The sequence below is a fragment of the Kryptolebias marmoratus genome, linkage group LG1 (assembly GCF_001649575.2).
Source record: "Kryptolebias marmoratus isolate JLee-2015 linkage group LG1, ASM164957v2, whole genome shotgun sequence".
Taxonomy (NCBI): Eukaryota; Metazoa; Chordata; class Actinopteri; order Cyprinodontiformes; family Rivulidae; genus Kryptolebias; species Kryptolebias marmoratus.
In genome coordinates this window covers 29,695,329-29,715,166 of record NC_051430.1, presented here as the reverse complement: position 1 = coordinate 29,715,166, position 19,838 = coordinate 29,695,329, and the positions used below count along the sequence as shown (strand labels likewise).

The 19,838-nt window shown below is 42.2% G+C and overlaps 1 protein-coding gene and 1 long non-coding RNA gene across 2 annotated transcripts; one reads left to right on the top strand and one right to left on the bottom strand.

Moving 5' to 3' along the window:
• Positions 1-136: 136 nt before the first annotated feature.
• On the bottom strand, positions 137-7,659 carry fgf5 (fibroblast growth factor 5). The gene is made up of 3 exons (XM_017430831.3): positions 7,114-7,659; positions 5,284-5,387; positions 137-1,457 (listed from the first exon to the last, which is right to left on the bottom strand). Exons 1-3 carry the CDS (start codon positions 7,322-7,324, stop codon positions 1,101-1,103), a joined length of 672 nt encoding a protein of 223 aa, XP_017286320.1. The 5' UTR covers positions 7,325-7,659; the 3' UTR covers positions 137-1,100.
• LOC112451076 lies at positions 7,082-9,580 on the top strand. Its single transcript, XR_005232711.1, has 3 exons — positions 7,082-7,306; positions 9,182-9,338; positions 9,458-9,580. It is a non-coding gene; the product is annotated as an uncharacterized LOC112451076 (long non-coding RNA).
• Positions 9,581-19,838: the final 10,258 nt, after the last annotated feature.

Here is a 19,838-nt window from a genome sequence, read left to right as displayed (position 1 = left end):
TAAATCCATCTATCCATCTGCCTGTCCAAGGTCAGGTCATGGAGGCATCAGGTCCAGGAGGGAAACCCAGACCTCCCTCTCCCCATCAACACTCTCCAGCTCCTCCTGGGGGGGTCAGACCAGAGCGGAACCCCCCCGGATGATGGAGCTCGTCACCCTTTCTCTTCCCTACGGAGGAAGCCTATTTCGGCTGCTTGTGTCCAGGATCTCGTTCTTTCAGTCATGATCGAAGCAGCCCCGATCCGTCGATACATCGATCCATCTCCCGCTCCATCCTACCTTCAAGAACAAGACTCCAGGATACTTGGACTCCTCCAGGTGAGGCAGAGACTCATCCCTGACCTGAGGGGAGCATTCCACACTTTTTCTCCATAAAGTCGCCACCTTAACATGGAGAAGAGGTTTGAATATCCTCAGGATGGGGGCTACGTTGTCTCAGGCATTTGTACTTGGTAGGGTCTCCCATGGCAAACTGGCCTCAAGGGAGGGGTCAGACTAAGAGTGATTCGCCTTGATGGAGAAAAATATTTTTTTGTCAGTGTACCTCACCCGGAAAAGGGAAACTGGGGCCCAAAAGAGAGACAAGAAGCCACCTCCATGTGGGGACGACACCTGCAACAGAGCCGGCCTACAGGCCAGGGAGGGGCTCTGAGCGGGCCGATTCTTGGCAACATCAAACACCTCAACAGAAAAAACAATAACATTTTTATTTAACATTCTAATTTATAATGCTCTCTAAAACAATACTTAAAGCAAGTTGTTACTGTTTCTCAACATTTTCCAGTCCGTTATTTACTTTCTGCTAAACGGGGGACGATGTCGTATGTAAGACCACCTTCCTCGCAGCTCGGACGACAGAACGACGCAGGAGCTGTTTCCACCTTTACTGCCGTCAGCCTCGCTTTAATTAAAGTTACAGGTTTCAGCATCATGAAGAGAATACGTAGAACAGGACAGAGCAACAGCAGCTTGACTTCCACCCGTTGTCACAGCTTGAACAGAGAAATGTCAGTAGTTGGATTTGGCAGCCCTTTAAGGTTTTCCACTGTCTTCACAGATTCTCGGAATGATTAAAATGTGTCCATAGCGTGTATAACAACTTATCCAAACCTGTATTTGGGCCAGTATTTGACCTGGATACGTCTCGGGACAGTTCTTGGTGGAGCTTTAAACTTTGCAGGTGGAGTTGGCAGAGCTTTCCTCCTCTCTTTGCTCTTCTCTGTGATTTTGAAGCCAGTTTCGCTCTTTTCGTGGAAGCTGGCTCTGGGCAAGAAGTGCGTGGAGACGTGTTGGGATTTGACCCGCGGGCTGGAGCCCATTTTAGCTTTCCCCCTCTTGTTGAGGGCCACGAACCACTCGCGGCCAGTCCTTTGGTTCCTGTGGGTCACAGAAGCATATGTGTTGTAACTGTTCTCCTGGAAACGCTCCCTGAACTTGCAGTCGTCTGAGAAAAATTCCTACAAAAAAGAAAAAAATAGAAGCTATTAGCAGGTTTTAAGTCTTGCTGTAGTTTTTTGGCTTTAAATGAAATTGTAATTGTGTGCATGCCAAGTCAGCACGGGGGGTTGTACTACTATGTTGTACTACACCACTGGCAGTACCATGGGACTAATCATCTGACTAACCAGCCAGAGTTTGGAACGGTTCTCTGAATGTAACTGATCCGGATCCCTTTACTGAGCCATAAACCCCATCTTTAATCATAACCGATCTGAATCGGGTGTCTAACAGAGAAAAGTCAGACGACAAGCCTATTGGTCAGTCCACATAAGAAGGGACTCACCAAAGTGTCCAACCAACACAAACAAATCAACAAGTACAAAAACAAAGTTAAAAAATAAAGGCTTACAATTCCTTGAAGGAATGCATATCACCCGCCACCTTTAGGCCAGAGTTATATGGAAAATATCGGAGCCGTAGCAGTTTTGATCAAACCTTGAAAACATCATGAGTGTCAGCTACTACCACACCAAATTTTGGCTTAATATCTGTACAATTAATTAAGTTATAGCCATTTCCATCCAACCATCTATCCATCCATCCATCCATCATCCATCCATCCATCCATCCATCCAACCATCCATCATCCATCCATCCATCCATCCAACCATCCAACTGTCTGTCAATCCAACCATCCATCCATCCATCAACCCAACCATCCATCCATCCATCCATCCATCCATCCATCCATCCATCCAACTGTCTGTCAATCCAACCATCCATGCATCCATCAATCCATCCATCCATGCATCCATCCATCCATGCATCCATCCATCAACCCAACCAACCATCCATCCATCCATCCAACTGTCTGTCAATCCATCCATGCATCCATCCATCCATCCATCCATCCATCCATCCATCCATCCATGCATCCATCAATGCATCCATCCATCCATCCATCCATCCATGCATCCATCCAACCATCCATCCATCCATCCATTTTCTTCACCTGCTTTTCTGTTCGTTGTTGCGGGGGAGCTGGTATGTCTCCGGTGAGTATACACCCTGGACACATCTCAAGTCCATCACAGGGACACCAAAAGAAATCTAAGTTGAGTTCTTTACAGTGACTGTTGTTATACCTTCTGACTTTGCTTCACAATTTGATAAAAACTAAAATCAGACTTTAATAGAAGGATATATTTCAGGTGATAGATGGAACCTGTGGGAAGTCGTTCGGCGGTCCGTTTGTGCCTGAAAACATTCTGGTTGGGAAACGTTGACGTGTACCCATAGATGATTTCTGTCCTGCTTCAGTCTGACTTTCTTGTGTAACTTCTAGCCATTTTGAAATAAAACAAACAGTTCTGCTTTGCTGAGGAGAGCAGCCTAGCAGAAAATGATGCCATTACAGCGTTTGGTAAACATGCCAGTCACAGGAGAGCACACGGTGCCTGGACGAGGAACAGAACAAACCTTTAAGTTATTCTAAGTGGCCGGTCGTTCCTCTCGGCTGTTGTTTTTAAAGATGATTAAAAAATAGCTCAGAACTCCGGAGTCGAGGCTGCGGGTGGATGGAAATGATTGAACAGAACACTGCAGCTGAGCAACATACCAGCTCTGGTACCAGTCAGGGATTTAGACATTTGGAAACAAATCCACTGGAGCATGTACGAATGTACTCCCACACCCAGGCACGTATGCACACAGAGGCACGTATACAGAAAGGAACCCGGGGCCCTCGCTGCCCTTCATTTGGTTAAATAGCTGAAAACAGATTCCACAGATCCGTTCAAATCAACAGGCAGTGGGGCAAGGAGGAATGACTTAGTCCTGAGTTTTATTTGGGGTAGATTTTTTATTTGGGATTAGTAGAACCTCATAAACATGGCATTTCTTATGAGGTATGTTTATTTGTTAGTCCGGTCATCTTCTAATCAAGAATTTATTGTTAGCATCATCTGGATGACAGAAACATGACGCTTGCTGAGAGGCCCGTGCAGAGCGTTCTGCGTCTGTTTTCATGCATATTATTCAGCAGATAAAACATCGAAATAAAAAGAATGACAGCGAATATGGTGAGATAAAGTCCAGGAGGTCACCTGACACCCTGCTATAAGCACATCTGAGCCACTCAGTGTTTGCAGCCACTCACGGAGTCCTGAATGCGGTGAAAAGCAGCTGCAGCCCCAGACTGGAGTTTTACTTCTGCAAACAGAGAATCTCAGAGACAGATCTGCTGCCGGCGGTTAAAGAAAGCAGGAGGAGACAAGTCGCTCAAATCTGTCCCACAGATTTAAATATCTGATTAAAATGCCAGCGTTTATTTGAAAGAAAGTCTCTGGTAAAGTTTCCTTTAGCTCTTTTCTGCACTCAGAGGGTCACTCTCAGTCTGCTCTCTCAAAGAAAACAATTTTAAGTTAAAAAAATGATGTAAAAACAAACATGGCACTTCAGAGCTGGAGGAAGTTAACAAAATAAACTCCTGGAATCATCGGGGTTCAGAGCAGAGACAGTAACTGAACCTGGTAAGAAAGGCTGTGGAATCCCCCTGATGACATGCCTCTGAGTGGGATTAGTTATCCTAACAGACGCTCCAACCTCAGAGATCTGTGTTACACTAATCAGGTCCCTTTATGTTCTTTAAGAACATCCTCAGCCTGACTTGTTCAGGGAGCTGTGCAGACACAACACGGCCTGCAAACACACCAGACCATCAAGCTTCGAGTCGGAGCAGAAATTTTGGACAATAAGCATGACAGACTTTGAACTACTGGTTACTTCCCAAAGGCAGATGTGTTTTTGCCTGTGTTTGTCTGTAGTGTTAGCAAAATATAAGATAATCTTAGTCTAAAACTCTGGCATGAAAGGTGGCGGGTGATATGCATTAGTTTACATTCAAAGCCACTTTCTGCTTTGACCTCTCGAAGCAGGACTGAGACGTATCAGCTGACCGACAGGAGCTGCAGCAGCTCACAGAAGGTCTGTGTCTGCATTTGATTGTTTACCCTACTTACTTATTTGTGGCCCACTCCTCTGTATACTATCTCACATTACAGACAGGCCTTAATCTGCCCTTCCTATTAGCGCTCGCTAACAGGGAGCCGCTTCTTTCTTTTCTCCTGCCAAGTCTTCCCACAGATACTCGTCCGTGCGTCTAAGCGCCGGCCGGCTGGACGGACGGCCCGCTGACGGCGGCGGGGCCAAGCTGCTGCAGGAAGATTGGAGCTCGCTGTGCGTTCAGGGGGATTTAAAAGCCCCCAGAACTGGGGCTAAAGATTACAGCGGAGCGCCATGATGTGCTGGGGTCAGAGTCTGGGATCCTCATGCAGCGCAGATTCCGAGCAGAACAGAAATAACTTCATTAGGGAAAGTTTCTGTGGAGAATCACTTGCAGCAACGATGGGGATCTGTTTGCATGAACAGACTACGATGGACTGAAGGTCAAACTAAAGAACATCACATTTATAGGATTATCTACTGATTGTTACGTTTCTGCTTCATGACAGATTTGTTGCTCCAGTTTTGCAGCTCTCATTTAGACATCTGGAAACACCAAATCTGATGAAAACACAGAAGTTGGCAGATAAAATAATAACTGCCACGTGAACACAAAGATGCATTTAGCACCGAGACACAAAGTTTCGCTGCAGTTTGTTGTGAAAATAAGTGATGCTGGATGAAAATGTCAATTAAGGTAACTGTTTGAAAAGCTTTACGAGGATGTGAGAGTGTGTTTCTGATGAGGCTGCAGCTTTTTAAATGTCCAAACCAAATCCGAGCAGGACAACAATCTCCTGGAGGCCGGCCGGCTGACAGGGACTTGAGCGAGGTACTCACAGTGGCGTGAAGCCATCCTCTTTTATTCATGGCCAGGAATCTGTTGCTGTAAACTCCTCTGATTCCAATGACCCCCTGGGAAATCGCAATGAGCTCCAGGACACCTGGAAGGCAGAAATAAAACTCGAATGAATGAAAGACAAAATGAACAAAATGAACTTTTCTCATCTTTTCTTTTCACGTTTCAGTCTGGATATGTTCTGCTCTGTCATCTGCTTCTTCTTCACTGTTGAGCTTAATGTACATGTTCCTTTTATCTTTATTTCAGTCCAGTAAACAAATTAAGGTCAAACTCTTTTGATGATCCTGGTCATGATTAAACTATTGGACATTTTCTGCAATAATAATATGAAAAATCTGAGAAACCTTTGGTTAAAAATAACTGGGATTCATGTAGGAGAACACCTCTGCTGCTGTTTCTTGATCCATTGTGAATAAAATATGGGTTTATGAAATTTGCAGATCATAGCATGTCCCAACGTTTTCAGGATGGTTTTTGTTGGTAAACATTCATTTGAACAGAGACAAACAGCAATAACTGACGTCTGTGTCAGACTGTGCAGAAAATAACAAAACATACACCTTTTTTTTTCTTAGTGAGCAGCTGATCTGTGATCTGCTGACAGTATTAGAAATGTAAGACATTTAGACTCGCAGTGACATCATGTAACTCTGAAGGGAACAGGAAATGAAGGCGTGCACGTGCATGTGCACTTCCACAAGAGAGCTGTTTTATCAGGAGATGAGTGATGACAGACATTTATAGCTCGAGCCTTTTGGTTTATGAGGCTGAACGTTTGGAAATGTTTAAAACCGCTAAACTCAACTTTGGTTTTTGATATTTTTCATATTAACTTCATGTTAGATTTCATTTTAAGTAACATCTTAAAGCGTAGATATCCAGAGTCTCCAGAAATTGGCTGTACAGTTCAGTTTTGACATTGTTCGTATGCTTTTTTACACAAATCAAATTTAGATTTTATAGCACTTCAGGAAATATTTTCCCAACTCTGCAGCTACACTCATGTTTCTCTAAAGAAAGGAAACAAATCCGCTGTTCTGAGTTTGATGTTTATTATTTAAAGCTAACTTTAAAAAAAATCAGTTTGCAACTAGAAGAATTTAGCATTTCTGCAAAAAAGCAGCGTGAATACTGAATACTGAAGAACTTTACTGAAAGTTGCTAAAAGCTACAATTAGCAGAACAGAAGCTAAAAGCTAAACATAGCAAAATAAGCTAAATGCAAAAATAAAGCAATCATGCTAAAGCAGATTTCAGCAGAGCACAAAGGTTTTTTTTCAGGATTTCTGTGATAAAAAAAATGTAAATAAAGTTAAATAATTCGTAAAGTTAGCTGAACATGAAATAGCTAAATTTTTGTTTAAATCAACTAGAAAAGATGCTAAAGTTCCACAGAGACGTTCTTCATCACGTTGTTTTTTATTTGTTGATTTATTTAGAGAGTTTAACTTTATTTTGTTTTTGTTTTTTTAACCAAACTACAGTTTGGAGGTAAGATTCTAATATTAGGAGGATATTTTCTGTTGTTGTGATGTCAGTCATGCTGATTTGTAATCCAACACATCCTGGTGTCTGACTGCTGCACCTGTTCCTTCCACAAATAGTTTACCTGCCGACATCCCGGACAGACGCACGCGCGGCGCAGGCTGCCTAAGTTTAGGACGCTTCCTGTGTAAATCACTGTTGTTCCAGCTGTCAGACACCCTGAAGCCTGTGAGTGACAAGCTGATTGTGATCAATGACAGCAAAGACAGGACAGTGGAAGCAGCGCGCGCCCCGGATCCGCGCGCGCGCCGTGCAGGACTCACTCAGCTGGTTGGGCTCATGGCTGCCGTTCACTCTGCCGTCGGGATGAATCTGCAGATGGAAGCCGATGCCAACCCGACAGTAGAGCCTGCAGGTCCTGCGTCCTGCCCGGATGCCGTCCTGCAGAAGTTGGCTCTCCACGGACACGCGCTGTGCTCCGGCTGCGGCGCAAATCAACTGAGCGACGGTCAGAAGGTAAACAGGAACATTCATGCTTCCACAGAGGACACTCTCGCTACTCCGCTTCTCTCATTTTTATCGCTTCTGACGTCAGTGAATTCACACACACAAAAAAAGAAAAAGGCGCGCGCATCCACGCGCTGGTTGGCACTGGCCCGGCTGCAGAGGCTGGAGAGGTTTTGCTGGCGCGGGGATATTTATAACGCCGCTGATCTCACAGCTCGATGCATGCCTGAGCGCTAAAGGACGCGCTTTCCTCCACATTCTGTCGCCGAGACGCCACTCCTGCTCAGCACCGAGCCGCAGCAGAGCAGCAGAGCGGCAGAGCAGGGCGGGAAGGAAGGAAGGTTCTCCCGGAAACCCTCCGCGCCAGGACGCACCGAGCGCGGCGTTTTACGCACAGGGACCAAACATTTCCACTACGCCCTGAACAGACACACCAAACGCGTCCACTGCTATCATCTAAGAAGAAATGCATTCATAAGAGATTTAAAACGCAAGAGGGACACAGAGGCTGAGGTCCTCAGGTGGAGCAGCTCGGAGACTCAGACGGTCTTATTTATAGACTCCAGGCTACCTTCTCATCTGGGCTGCAAGAGACACGTGTAAGACACGAGCTGAATAATGTATTCTGAGCAGTGTACAGAGGCAGAGCAACAAAACCATCCGAATCTACAACCATGTTTCCAACAAGGTGGCCCGTTGTGTGAAATGAAATCAAAATCTCATAAACCCATATTTTAGTCACAGTGGAACAAACTAAACATATCAAATGTTGACACTAAGAATTTCTCCCATTTGTTTTAGGAAAAAATAAAAATTTTGAATTTGATACATCTCAAAAACATTGGAACAGGCTGTAAAAGTAAGTGGGAAGAATAAGGAACAACTGGAGGAGCATTTAGTGACTAATTAGGTTAATTAGCAACAGGTCAGTCAGAGGAGTGGGGTTAAAAAGAGCATTTAGAGGCTGAATCTGTCAGAAGGAAAGATGGGCAGAGGTTCACCAGTCTCAGAAACTGTCTAAAAATAGTGGAGAATCTGGATCCATCTCTGAGGTCAAAGGTCAATGCTGGTCCTGTTCTGGAACAGGAACACTTCCACAGATCATCGTCTGTAAACACAGTTCACCGTGCCGTCCACAAATGCTGCTTAAAGCTCTATCAGGCAAAGAAGAAGCCAGATGTGAACAGATGTGTCTCCTCTGGACCAAAGAGGAGAACTGTTCTGAGGTCCAGCCTGCCTCTCTGATGGTATGGGGGTGCATTAGTGCCTCTGGAAAGGATCTCCAGGTTTGCTCCCATCCAGGACTGTTGAACAGACAGAATGGGACAACCTCAGGTCCAGATGTTTACAGATGATGCACAGAGGGAAACATCTGGAACTACTTTTTAGAGATGTTGTTGTCTTAAAAATAAAATGATTTAATTTCTTCCATAAATTGGTTTATATCTTAGTTTAAACATTTGATTTGTTTTCTATTTTTTATTGTAAATAAAATATGGGCTTAAGACCCATCTTTTTCAGAATTATGGTTGTAAATGAAACTAGGATGTGGTTAAAGTTGAAATTCTCAGTGACATTAGCTGTGAGACATGTTTTTATTTGTGTGTTTATTTGGTTTAAATCAGCAACCAAACAGAATGAGCTTCGCTTTAGATCATTTGTTTGACTCAGAGCTTGAATTTGTCACTCCAAACGTTCAAATCTTGCTTCTCCAGCTGACTGAGGAACATATTATGTCTCATCTGAAGCGTGGACACACCCTGCTGGGAAATCTTGAATTAATAAAGTCCTGCAAGAATACAAATGTTCCTAAAGTATTTTAAAGCATGATAAGAATTAATGAGGTGCAAATTTGGTCAGTAAACTATTGTTTTCTTGTTGTAGTTTTTGTGTGATTTGAACAGGAAGGTGAAACCCAGAGTGAAGAATGTGAAAGTCAGAGACAGTCAGATGGTGACGACTCTCATCTCTGCACATCTGGCTGTGAAAAGGGGCCTCTGATTCCACTGAAGTACCCAGATGAAGCCCTGCCTGATTTCTGGTATTGTGTTGCTCCGATCTGTTCGAGCCACACAGAGGCTCTGATTATCTCTCAGCTGCAATAATCCGTCTGAGGGAACCGACACGAGCTGATTTTAGATTTGTGTGGCTTTTTCTCAGACTCTCACACCAAGACGACGAAAGCAATAAGGTTGTTCATTATGAGCATGATTTGGAGGAAAAGAAATAAAACTAGGTGTTCTCTGTATTCTTTTAAGTGATAGAAATAAAAAGAAATTAAATAAACTATGACAGTACAAAAATGATTCCAGTTGGAGTTGTTTCAGTGTCACATGAATACTGTTAATATAGCAACACTCATGAGGTCAAAGAGGCCACATTCAGAACATCTTTGTCCTATAACTGACAGTACAGCCACTAACCTGACTGGAAAGAAGCATCATTGCAGATGTCAGAGAAAATGTCAACGAATGTAAAATTCAGATATTTGAAGTGGTATTTCTGTCGTACCTACAGCCGGGTTATGAAGCCCCAGGGCTCCACCCTCACACAACACTCAGCTACGCTGTGGATCAGTGGTTAGAGCAGTCGTCGTCTAATGAGACAGCTGGAGGTTTGATTCCGCCAGCATGCCGCATGTCGAAGTGTCTCTGGGCGAGACGCTGAACTCCATCGGTGTGAATGAGACCTAAAGCACTGATTAGACTCTGCGGAACGATTTCCTCTGATTAGCTTTGTAGAGAGCTGTATAGATGACCAAATGAGGGCCCGGGTTGTGTTGTAAAGCACTTTGGAGGGCTAGAAAGGTGCTAAATTTACCGTTTAACTCTGCAGCTGGAAGCTTGGCCAAGCCCAAGAACAACTTTTTGCTGCTTCAATAATTAAAGTTCAGCACCAGCTTGGAAAACTGACGTCTGTGCATAGTCAGATTCCAGAATCTGGATCAGCTGCAGAAATACGGTCTGAATGCCGAGCGCTGACGTGTGCCGAAGAAGCTGAAACTGAGCTGTTACAGCTAAAAGCAGCAGAACGCTAGCTAAAAGTCTCATGACCCGTCAGCTAAAATGTAATGTCTTCTTTCATGACACTTAAAAGCATCTCTTTGGGGTTCACTTCAGGGTTAATCTTATTAATTTTCGACCTTTGCGTGGTTTGACTGGAATCCCTCTCCTCATTGTTTTCTCTGCCTGAATTTGATTAGCTGGCGTGCCGGAGGATCACAGCCTGCATGGGGGCCTAATTGTCTCTGGCACACTCAAAGCCCAGGCCGGGCCCATGTTACCTTTTATGTAAACAGCAGAGCAGTGTTTAGTCCCACTGTTCTAATGACCAGCCGTTCCAGTAACAGTGAGGTAATCCCCCCCCCCACGGTCGTATAAACACGGATGATCCTGACTGATTCCCCCGCCCGATTGATCCCAGCTTTTAGCAGACAGCAGGTTTGTCTCTGAAGCGTGTCGGCTCGCAGACAGTGATCAATACGAGGGGACCGTGTCTCCGCCATCAGCAGAAGGTCCCTCTGATGTTCAAACAGTCTGCGTTCAGAGAAGCTCTTTGCTTGTGTTGATTTCAGGGCACTTTTGCTTTTGAATGTGAAAGATAACAACCACTTTGGTAAAAAAAAAAAAAAGTTAAAGTGCAGGTTTTGGTTCAGAAAGCTCGGGATCAAAGAGAAAGTTCAGTGAATTATTTGGATTTAATTGAGGGCTCCGCTCGGCTCAGGGGAGGTCCGGGTCTGTCTTTAACTGAGCGGAACCATCGTTACCTCCAGGTGCCACCGACTGCAGCAGGTCGAATGTCAAACACTTCGAGATTGGTTTATGAAATGAGATCCTGAAAGTAAAGATAAAAAAAATCACAATGACTCATGAAACAGACGTTAAAACCGAAGCCCAGCATGTTAATCTTTGATAAAAGCTCAAGTTCTTTGTTCAAAAAGACAATTTATTTAGGTAACAACTGTGAATTGTGATTAAAAGTATCATTCTGTCATTGGTAATATCATTATAAACGTTTGATCTTTAATACAAGAAAATCTTTCTGCTTGGAAGCTAACCATAAAGAAATTAGTGGTTTTTAATTTTTGTATAAATCATAAACCATGAGGTTGTATTGAGCTTTTTTTGGAGGGGGGGGATTCCCTTATTTGAGCATGCTCAGTTTGAGAGTACATTTTTATATATATTTAAATGTTTCCCCAGTAGTGGCTTGGATGAAAGAGGTCAGCCAAGTTTCCTTCATGTTCTTATATGATTTACAGTGTTTATCCAAAAGCCTGACGACGTGGTCTGCAGTGTGACGGGCCACACACAAATAAATTACTCCCAGCTGATCGTCAAACTCACTCTCCAAACAAGCCATCGGCGCTTCCCACCATCAGCGGCCCCTCGGAGGCTTGTCGACGTGCCTCCGATGGCTGAGGCCACACGCTGCACCCTCTCTGCAGACATCAGAGCCCGAGTCTGGATCTGATGGACGGAGAACCCAGAAGCTTGGGAATGAAACACCTCAGGGTTTTAACTGAACTGAAAGCGTTTCTGCAGCTATTAGCAGAACAGAACTACAGCTCTCCGACTCTCAGCGGAGCCACGAAGCGACACCTGTTTACTCGTTACACCTGTCAGCACGAGGAGCTGAAAGGTCTGAGTCACATCCGAACGTCTGTGGCGTCAGTTTGAGTTTCATTCTTCAAGTCTTAACAATCAGGAAATCTCATTAGTAATGGAATCATTTCATCAGGTCAAGCATGCATTTCTCTTAAGTTGCAAGAAGAAAACAGAAAAATCATTTTTAATTTCTGAAGCTTTCAGAAAATGACACTGGGGAGCAGAAATAAACAGCTCATACAGAGGATGTGTTATTTATCCTGTAGCTTTATCTACAAACGAAACGATTATTCTAAAAGACGAGTAGGAACATTTCTCTCTGATTCTCCAAACTGAGATCACTCTGACTACTGTCTGCTGCAGGTGAGATACTGACTAACACAACCTGACTTTGAGTGTTGAAGGAGCTTCAGGTTTCTGTCCAGCTGTCAGGTGCAGAAAGGAGCCGGTTGGATTTCAGGTGATGAAAAGTTCCCGCTGAGACGTCGATGAAGGAGCTGACAGCAGCTGAAGGAGGAAACCACAAAATGAGCTTTTCCTTGCTTTTTAAAATCATCTATGATTTAATTTGAACCTCTTGTTGTTTTCCAACAAACACAGATAGAAACTGAATCATTAAGAGAGTCATTTAGTGTCATTTAAAAACTAAAACACTCGGTACCTTCGCATTCAGTGGCTTTTCTTATTCAAACTGTTCAGAAATATTTATAAATTAACCAGACAGAATCTGTTATATTGTCTTTATGTTTTATTCAACCTGGATAAACAATCAACCATGATCTATGATTAAATTTTTTAGGAAATAACATTTCAATAATCTTAAATATTAGATTTTAGAGGCATCAGGCTGTTTACTTGTAAATAAATCACTTTTTCTTTGAATAAATAAGAGTAAAAATATAAACATGTTACAAATCCAGGATGTCTTGGTTTTTATTCTACATGTTAATTAATTTATTTATGTGTTTTTAACTTTGATTTTATTAAATATTTTGGTTTTCTTGAAGTTTATTTGGTTGTTGAGTTCCTGATCCAGTAAAGTTATTTTTTAAGCACCCAAAGAAACCAATTTTAACTTGAATTGATTGTAATATTTATTTTGTTTATTAATTTAAAATATTTATTAATAAGACATGTAGTTATTTAAGTAACAGAAATAAGCAGCAAATAATTCAAATGAAACTTGAAACAATTTAAAGTTTTGGACTGAAATTAAATGAAACTAATTACTGACCATATTATGATTTTTTTGTAAATATACTGAAATCATTTAGTAAGGATATTAGCTATTATCTGAAAGGTATTTATTTTATACATTTTTTCATTTTTAAACATTTGTTTTTTCAGTGATAAACATTTTTTAAATTGGTCCAAATCGTCACCACATCCATCCCTCACTGCAGACCCAAACAGGAGTTTGTTTTGTTTTCACTGAATGGATTTTTGTTTGAGACGTTTCTGAAGTTTTGTATCCTGGCTTCTCCTCCGGATCCTGACTGAGACGTTTTCATCCCTGCTGCAGACCGAAAGAGGAGGAAGTTCTCCAAACCTCGTGGAACTGGATCCCCCTGAAGAACTGAAACCAGGGAACGCTTTTTCTGTCGACACACTAAGATACATCTTCTTTTTTTTTCTGCCGCCAAGTAAATCCCATCTGAAGATATTTAGACATCAGACTTCTTTAAGTGATCTCTGGGTGGTCATGGGATGCAGGACCGGAGATAAATCTGCTCTGTTTTTCTTCACAGGAAGCAGAAACTCTGAGCTTCACTAATCCATTACCCACCTCTGCATCTGGTCCTCCCCTGGACCACCATACGTCTTCATTTAGACCCTTTCACACACACACACACACACACACACACACTCAACTAAACCCTTAGAGGCCGACATAAACTACTTTTTAGTTTTTCTTTTAAATTAGTTTTTTAGTGGGTTTAAGAAATATAAGTTTTAACAACATCTGACCCTCCTAACATGTTTGTTCCTTAAAAGAAAACTCACATTAAATGAAATAAAGATAAGAATTAACTGTGGTTTTAAAAGTATCCACCTTTTAAACGAGATCCAAACAGGTTGGGACGTTGTGTAATTTTTTGGCAAATCTCAAAAGCTCATATTTTATTTACGATGGATCATAGTGAACATAAACTGTCTAAACTACAAAACTGTAGCATTTATTATGGAAAAAAGGTCATTTTGAATCTGATGGCAGCAACACGTCTCTTTACAAATGTTCCAGATGTTTCCCTCTGTGCAGCATCTGTAAACATCTGGATCTGAGGTTGTCCCATTCTTTCTGTTCAACAGTCCTGGATGGGAGCAGATGTTGTTCTAAAACCTGGACTAATGCACCCCCATACCATCAGAGAGGCAGGCTGACCTCAGAACAGTTCTCCTCTTTGGTCCAGAGGAGACACATCTGTTCACATCTGGCTTCTTCTTTGCCTGATAGAGCTTTAAGCAGCATTTGTGGACGGCACGGTGAACTGTGTTTACAGACGATGATCTGAGCAGAACAGAACCAGATCCAGCCTCGACCTTTGACCTCAGAGGTTTCTACACTATTTTTAGACAGTTTTTGAGACTGGTGAACCTCTGCCCATCTTTACTTCTGACAGATTCAGACTCTAAATGCTCTTTTTAACCCCACTCCTCTGACTGACCTGCTGATAATTAACCTAATTAGTCACTAAATGCTCCTCCAGCTGATTCTTATTCTTCCTACTGTTGTTGCTGTTTCAAATGTTTTGAGGTGTATTGCAGCCGTAAAATTCAAAAATCTTTTTTTTTTTTTCCAAAATATAACATTTGATATGTTTACTGTGCTCTGTTGTGAATAAAACTCGGCACTGGGGTTGTGACAAAAGCTGACCCTAAATTTTTCCGGTTACATTTTTCCCCCTGTTTTCTCTTGAATACGAGCAGATAGCATCAAGTAAAACTGTATCTGAGTGGAGGTAAATACCAGAGATGCCTCGCTGAGACGACATGCAAAGTTGTTGTTACAGTCGTGCTTTACAAAGCCGGCTCAGACATAAACACCGTTGGGTTTCTGACAGATAACACACTGAACAATCGAATGATTGATGGAGTTTTACAATAAAGAGGTGACGTCCACTTAAACAACAAAACGTGTTTTAATATTCAGTCCAACTTCAGCCATGCTTCTGCAGCTCAGGTGATTAGCATGAAAATACACCTTTGAGCCTTGGAAAAGGTCAGGATTTCCATATTAGTTTCTTGTTTTAAACTGTTAAAGAAAACCTGAAAGTGGGATTTTCACAGAGCTGCACAGAAATGAAGAAATCTTTATTTTCTTTAGTTTAATCTGAAGTGAACTCCGAGGAAGCACAAGAACAGGTTAGAGTTATTAAAATCGCAAATGTTCTCCATCTACATTCCTGAAGTTCATGTACTAGTCAGTAACGGATGATTGTTTTTATATCTTACAATAATAGCTAATTTTTCATGTCTTGTCTGGTTTGACATTCCTGGCGATGTGTTTTAGGTCACGTAGCAGGAAAAGGCAGGCGTGAAGAGGGAAGCAGCAGCCTGCAGAACGTGAATATTCACTCAGATTTTAGTGAATTCTGAACGACTGAGCTGAAATTCGCTGTCGCTTTCTAGGCCGTCTGTCTGTTAGCAAAATATCTCATAAACTACTGGATGGAGTTTAATGAACCTCTCAAAGACATTATTGGATGTTCGACTACAGCTGATTCAAAATGGCCACCACAGCTCATCCACAGCTCAAGTTTGGTGTGGTAGTAGCTGAGAGTTATCCCAAACACATACTTTGAGTAAAAACAGATCAGATGAGATTTAAAATTTGGGCTTATAAGATGGTTTTTTCAAGAAAGGCTGCTTTAATTTTTATTAATGTTGTCAAGAACAAATTTACTTCCCTCAAATATAACTTTATGTTTCTGTGTGTGTGTGTGTGTGTGTGTGGTGAGTTGGAAGTGGACGGCTGCCAGCTGGAAATACGTAACATATCCCGTTCAGTTTTAGCCGAGGAGTCGGCTCTCAGCTCCAGCCAAGAGTCACAGAGTTTCCCGGCGCTCCGGTCGTTCTCAGGGCCGATGAAGGTGGGTTGACTTTCATTAGGGGGGGGGGGGGGCTCTAAGAAAACTGTATGCTGAGCCTGTCATGGAGCTGGACTTCAGATCCAGAGAAGAGGAGGGGGTGAAAGCAGCAGAATGTGTAACAGAGTAATCTGAGCTGCTGCTGCTCCAGCTTCAGCTCCTGAAGGATCACCGACAAAAAACAAATCAATCCAGATTTACAGCTTTTAGCTCATGACACTCAGCACAATTTGCATTTTTTTGTCATTTAATAAGTTCAAAAAAGAGGTGTTAGCAAGCAGAGCATTTTAAAGGAGACCATGATATTTCTAATTCTAAACCACAGACTTGTTTGGTGTTTAAATCTAAACTAACAGAAGCAATATAAGAGAAATAAAGACGAGCTGATGAGTCAGAGCAAAGGCTGAAGGTTTTAACCTGTAAAAACAGCTTCACTGTCAATTTAACACCAAGTCTGTGTTTAATTAAATGAATATTTATTTGTCCTCTGATTGACAGCACATTATAACACGCAGTGACCACCGAGGGCCCAAAAACAATCAGAGCCATATATCGTCCTGAAACCTACTTTGATTATTAAAATCTGGACAAAACTGACATTTAGACTGAGATGGATTTTGATGAAAATGTTTTAGCTGAAAAATAATATATTCCCATGGATCTTTGTTTAATTATCTTTACTTATCGGAGTTTTATTTATTTATTTACATTGAGACATCCTGTGTAGGGTCACATCAGTCCAAAAGGAGGTCCTACAGCTTGGCTCGGGACGGGTTGTCTTCAAACTATCAAATTTATGTGGATAAGAGGGATCTGACCACCTCTGAAGGTGGTTTTAAACTAAAGTATAAAAACTTTGAGAAACGAGAGACAGCAGATAAACTTGTCCTAAATGACAAAGTCTCTTATTTTTAATTATATCTGTTTTATTTATGTACTTATTCACTTTTAGCTCAGTGCAGCTGCAGAGTTTCAGGCAGGTAAACAAAGTCCCCACAGAGACGTCCTGTCCTCATCCGGACATGTGGACTCACTGAGAGTGGACGCGGCGTGTAAATGTGTCCCTGTCAGCAGACCTGCAGATGGAGTGCATTGTGGGTCAGAAATAGTCCAAGTGCACAGCAGACCGTGACGTTTGTGTAAATTTAGCCCTTGGGAGTAAATGATGAGGCAGCAGCAGGAGGAGAGCCTGAATCTGGACCTAAAAACAGACCGAAGTGTCAGGAAAGCGTTTCGTGACACAGATACTTTTCATCTGAACTTGTCTTTCGAAGCTTTATTAGCTGGATTCTCCGAGCTCCTGATTGGTGCAACAAACAAACGCTTTGGCTCCTGTTGCTCCTGGTGCTGAAATACGATTTAAAGACATGAATTGTGACATTAAAAGTAAAGTTTTACATGTTATCTGTGACAAACTTCACTCTTATAATTGTCTTATTGTGCTGCTGCATCTTTCTGCAGATCTCCAGACTTTCTTTAAGTTTTTCTTCTGTCTTTGGCTGCTTTCCTCTCAGATTTAAATGTTTGATTGTTGAGCCACTTATGATTCATTCAGATATAAAAAGGCTCAGAGGATCGAGGGGTGAACCAGAGTTGTGTCGACAAATTAAAGAACTAATTTCAAATTTTGTTTCCAGCAGCCTGTCACAAAGACAGTTTGTTCCCATTTTGTTAGTTGAATCTATGAAAAATATCAAAGTTTTGCAGAAAGAAAATCGTTTTTAGCTCTAACAAGGTGGTTTCCTAAGATCTGTAAGCTGAAATCCTGACACAGTCAATCAGCTGAAGGATGAAGCATCTCTCGGGTGTTTGCTGTGTATTAAAGACTTGATTTTCAGCTCATCTGCTGGAGATAGAAAGCTTAAAGAACTATTAATCCAAACTATTGATCTATTAAAATCTGACCGCCTAAAAGAAAGGTTTTAAAAAAGGAGAGACAGGACGGGTACTGTGGAGATTCAGGAAGAACGCTGAATGACCGTTAAAGATAAACAAGAAGAACAGAAGATAAAACGAGCAAAACTGAGGCTGAGGAAAACAGATCATGAGATTGGTAAAATAGTAGCTAAAAGAAGGAAAATGGCAGCTGAAAGCTAAAAGTAGCAGAGGAAGATAAAAAATAAGAGGCAGTTTGTTGAAGCAGATTCAAAGAAAACAAAATTTCTGAAGGAATTGAAGAGAATTTATTCATTTTTAAATAAGTTAAATATTTTGTTTAAAAGTTCTAAAAATAAATCTGAACAGTTATGGGCGGTCAGCGCCGCGGTCTTGTAATCCTGAGGTTGCAGATTCGAGTTCAGGTTGCAACATGAAGGGCAACCTCTGTCCTTGAGTTTGCTCGCTGCGGCAACCCCTGAAGGACAGAGCAAAACGAACAAACATCATATATGAATAATTAAAACAGCACAAAGTATAAGGAAGCAGCTGGATTGCAAAAAAAGAAAATGTTCAGAAGACAGTAATGCTGACTCAGCATTCATGCAGTGATAAGTGGCTTATAAGTTTTGCACAGAGGTGGACAGATGACAGATTGTCCTCCTCTGAGGACAGCTGATGTGTTTTATTACAGCTTGATGTGTTGGATACTTTGAAGCTTGTTTCTCATTGTTTTCCTGATAAAACCAACAGCCGGGTGGAGCAGCCGGCAGCAGGGCTGGTCGGTGTGTTTCTGAGGCGTCTCCACCTTCCCGCTCACTTCCCTGCCCGCTCTCCACCCGTCACACACTCGTAGAAATGGCTGAAATGTAAAAACGGAGTGTGACGGGGGCAGCAGGCCAAATGGAAGCAGGGGTAGAAACTGGCCCATGCTGCTGTGCACTGACTGATTCAGTGACAAATGTGTCCGGGGTGGGCGGGGGGCACGGAGAAGCACGAGGGCACAGAATCTCACAGGAGGGTTTGTGGTCACATGCCTTTGTGGTGAGATGGGAGGTGTGTGTTGGTGTAACGGGTGGATGTGTCATTTATCATGGAGGACGTCAGCACCTCCCTGCTGCATCCTCGCAGCCCCTCAGCTGTCTTTCCTCCGGACCCTCTCTGATCCAGATTCATGAAACCCACAAGCATTTATTCTGACCTTTGACCTTTGAGGTTCCTATAAAGCTCGGGAGGATTGACTGCAGCATGTTCCCCAGAGGAATGATTTTATTTTAAGCTAGTTGCTGCAGATTATAGAACCAAACATAAAAAGGTTCTCCTGAACTTCATCAAACGGTGCAGCGTTGCAGAGTTTCCTCCGGGAGTTTCCCAGATATATTGATATGCAGTTCTGAAATGTGGGTACGTAGTCAATGTAAACAAAGCCAAAATCTCCTGAAAACCAAGTCACATGACTGAGCTGCGTTAGGCTGGTTGTAAACTGTGGAGGTAAACAAATATGGTGGAATCAGACGGGCGTAGAGCCGAGGAGAAACTGTTTCGGTGGAAACATCCGAGAGAATCTGCTGCTGAAGTAAGACAGAGGTCAGACAAGTTTTACTCTTTCAGGGTTTTTTTAAACTCTAATCTGATGCTCAGAACATTTATAATTTGTTTGAAACTTATCTGCGTTCGTACCAAACGAGGCTGGACGTTCCAAAGTGTTTAAAGGGCCCCAAAACACTGCTGCTGTTCTTCTAAACGCCTTTTTTGACTTATTTCCATTTGTTGAAGCTTCCATCAATTAACAGCTGCTTAATTGGAGTTTTGTTGAGTTTTTGTTTCATTTTTTTTATCAGATTCTTGATTTGAGCCTTGATGGTTTGTTCCTTTCCGTTTCCAGGGCTTTAAGTCCCTGTCATCCTGGGGTCCATGCAACAAATTTCATTTATAGATATATATTCTGTCAGACAGCGGGTTATTTTTCAT

Bases quoted from the DNA above. Each gene is read 5' to 3' on its own strand.
- fgf5 (XM_017430831.3), bottom strand. From the start codon at position 7,324: ATGAATGTTCCTGTTTACCTTCTGACCGTCGCTCAGTTGATTTGCGCC. The intron at 5,388-7,113 runs GTGAGTCCTGCA...TCTGCCTTCCAG, and splicing joins CCATGAGCCCAACCAGCTGA to GTGTCCTGGAGCTCATTGCG. The intron at 1,458-5,283 runs GTGAGTACCTCG...TCTTTTTTGTAG, and splicing joins GAGGATGGCTTCACGCCACT to GAATTTTTCTCAGACGACTG.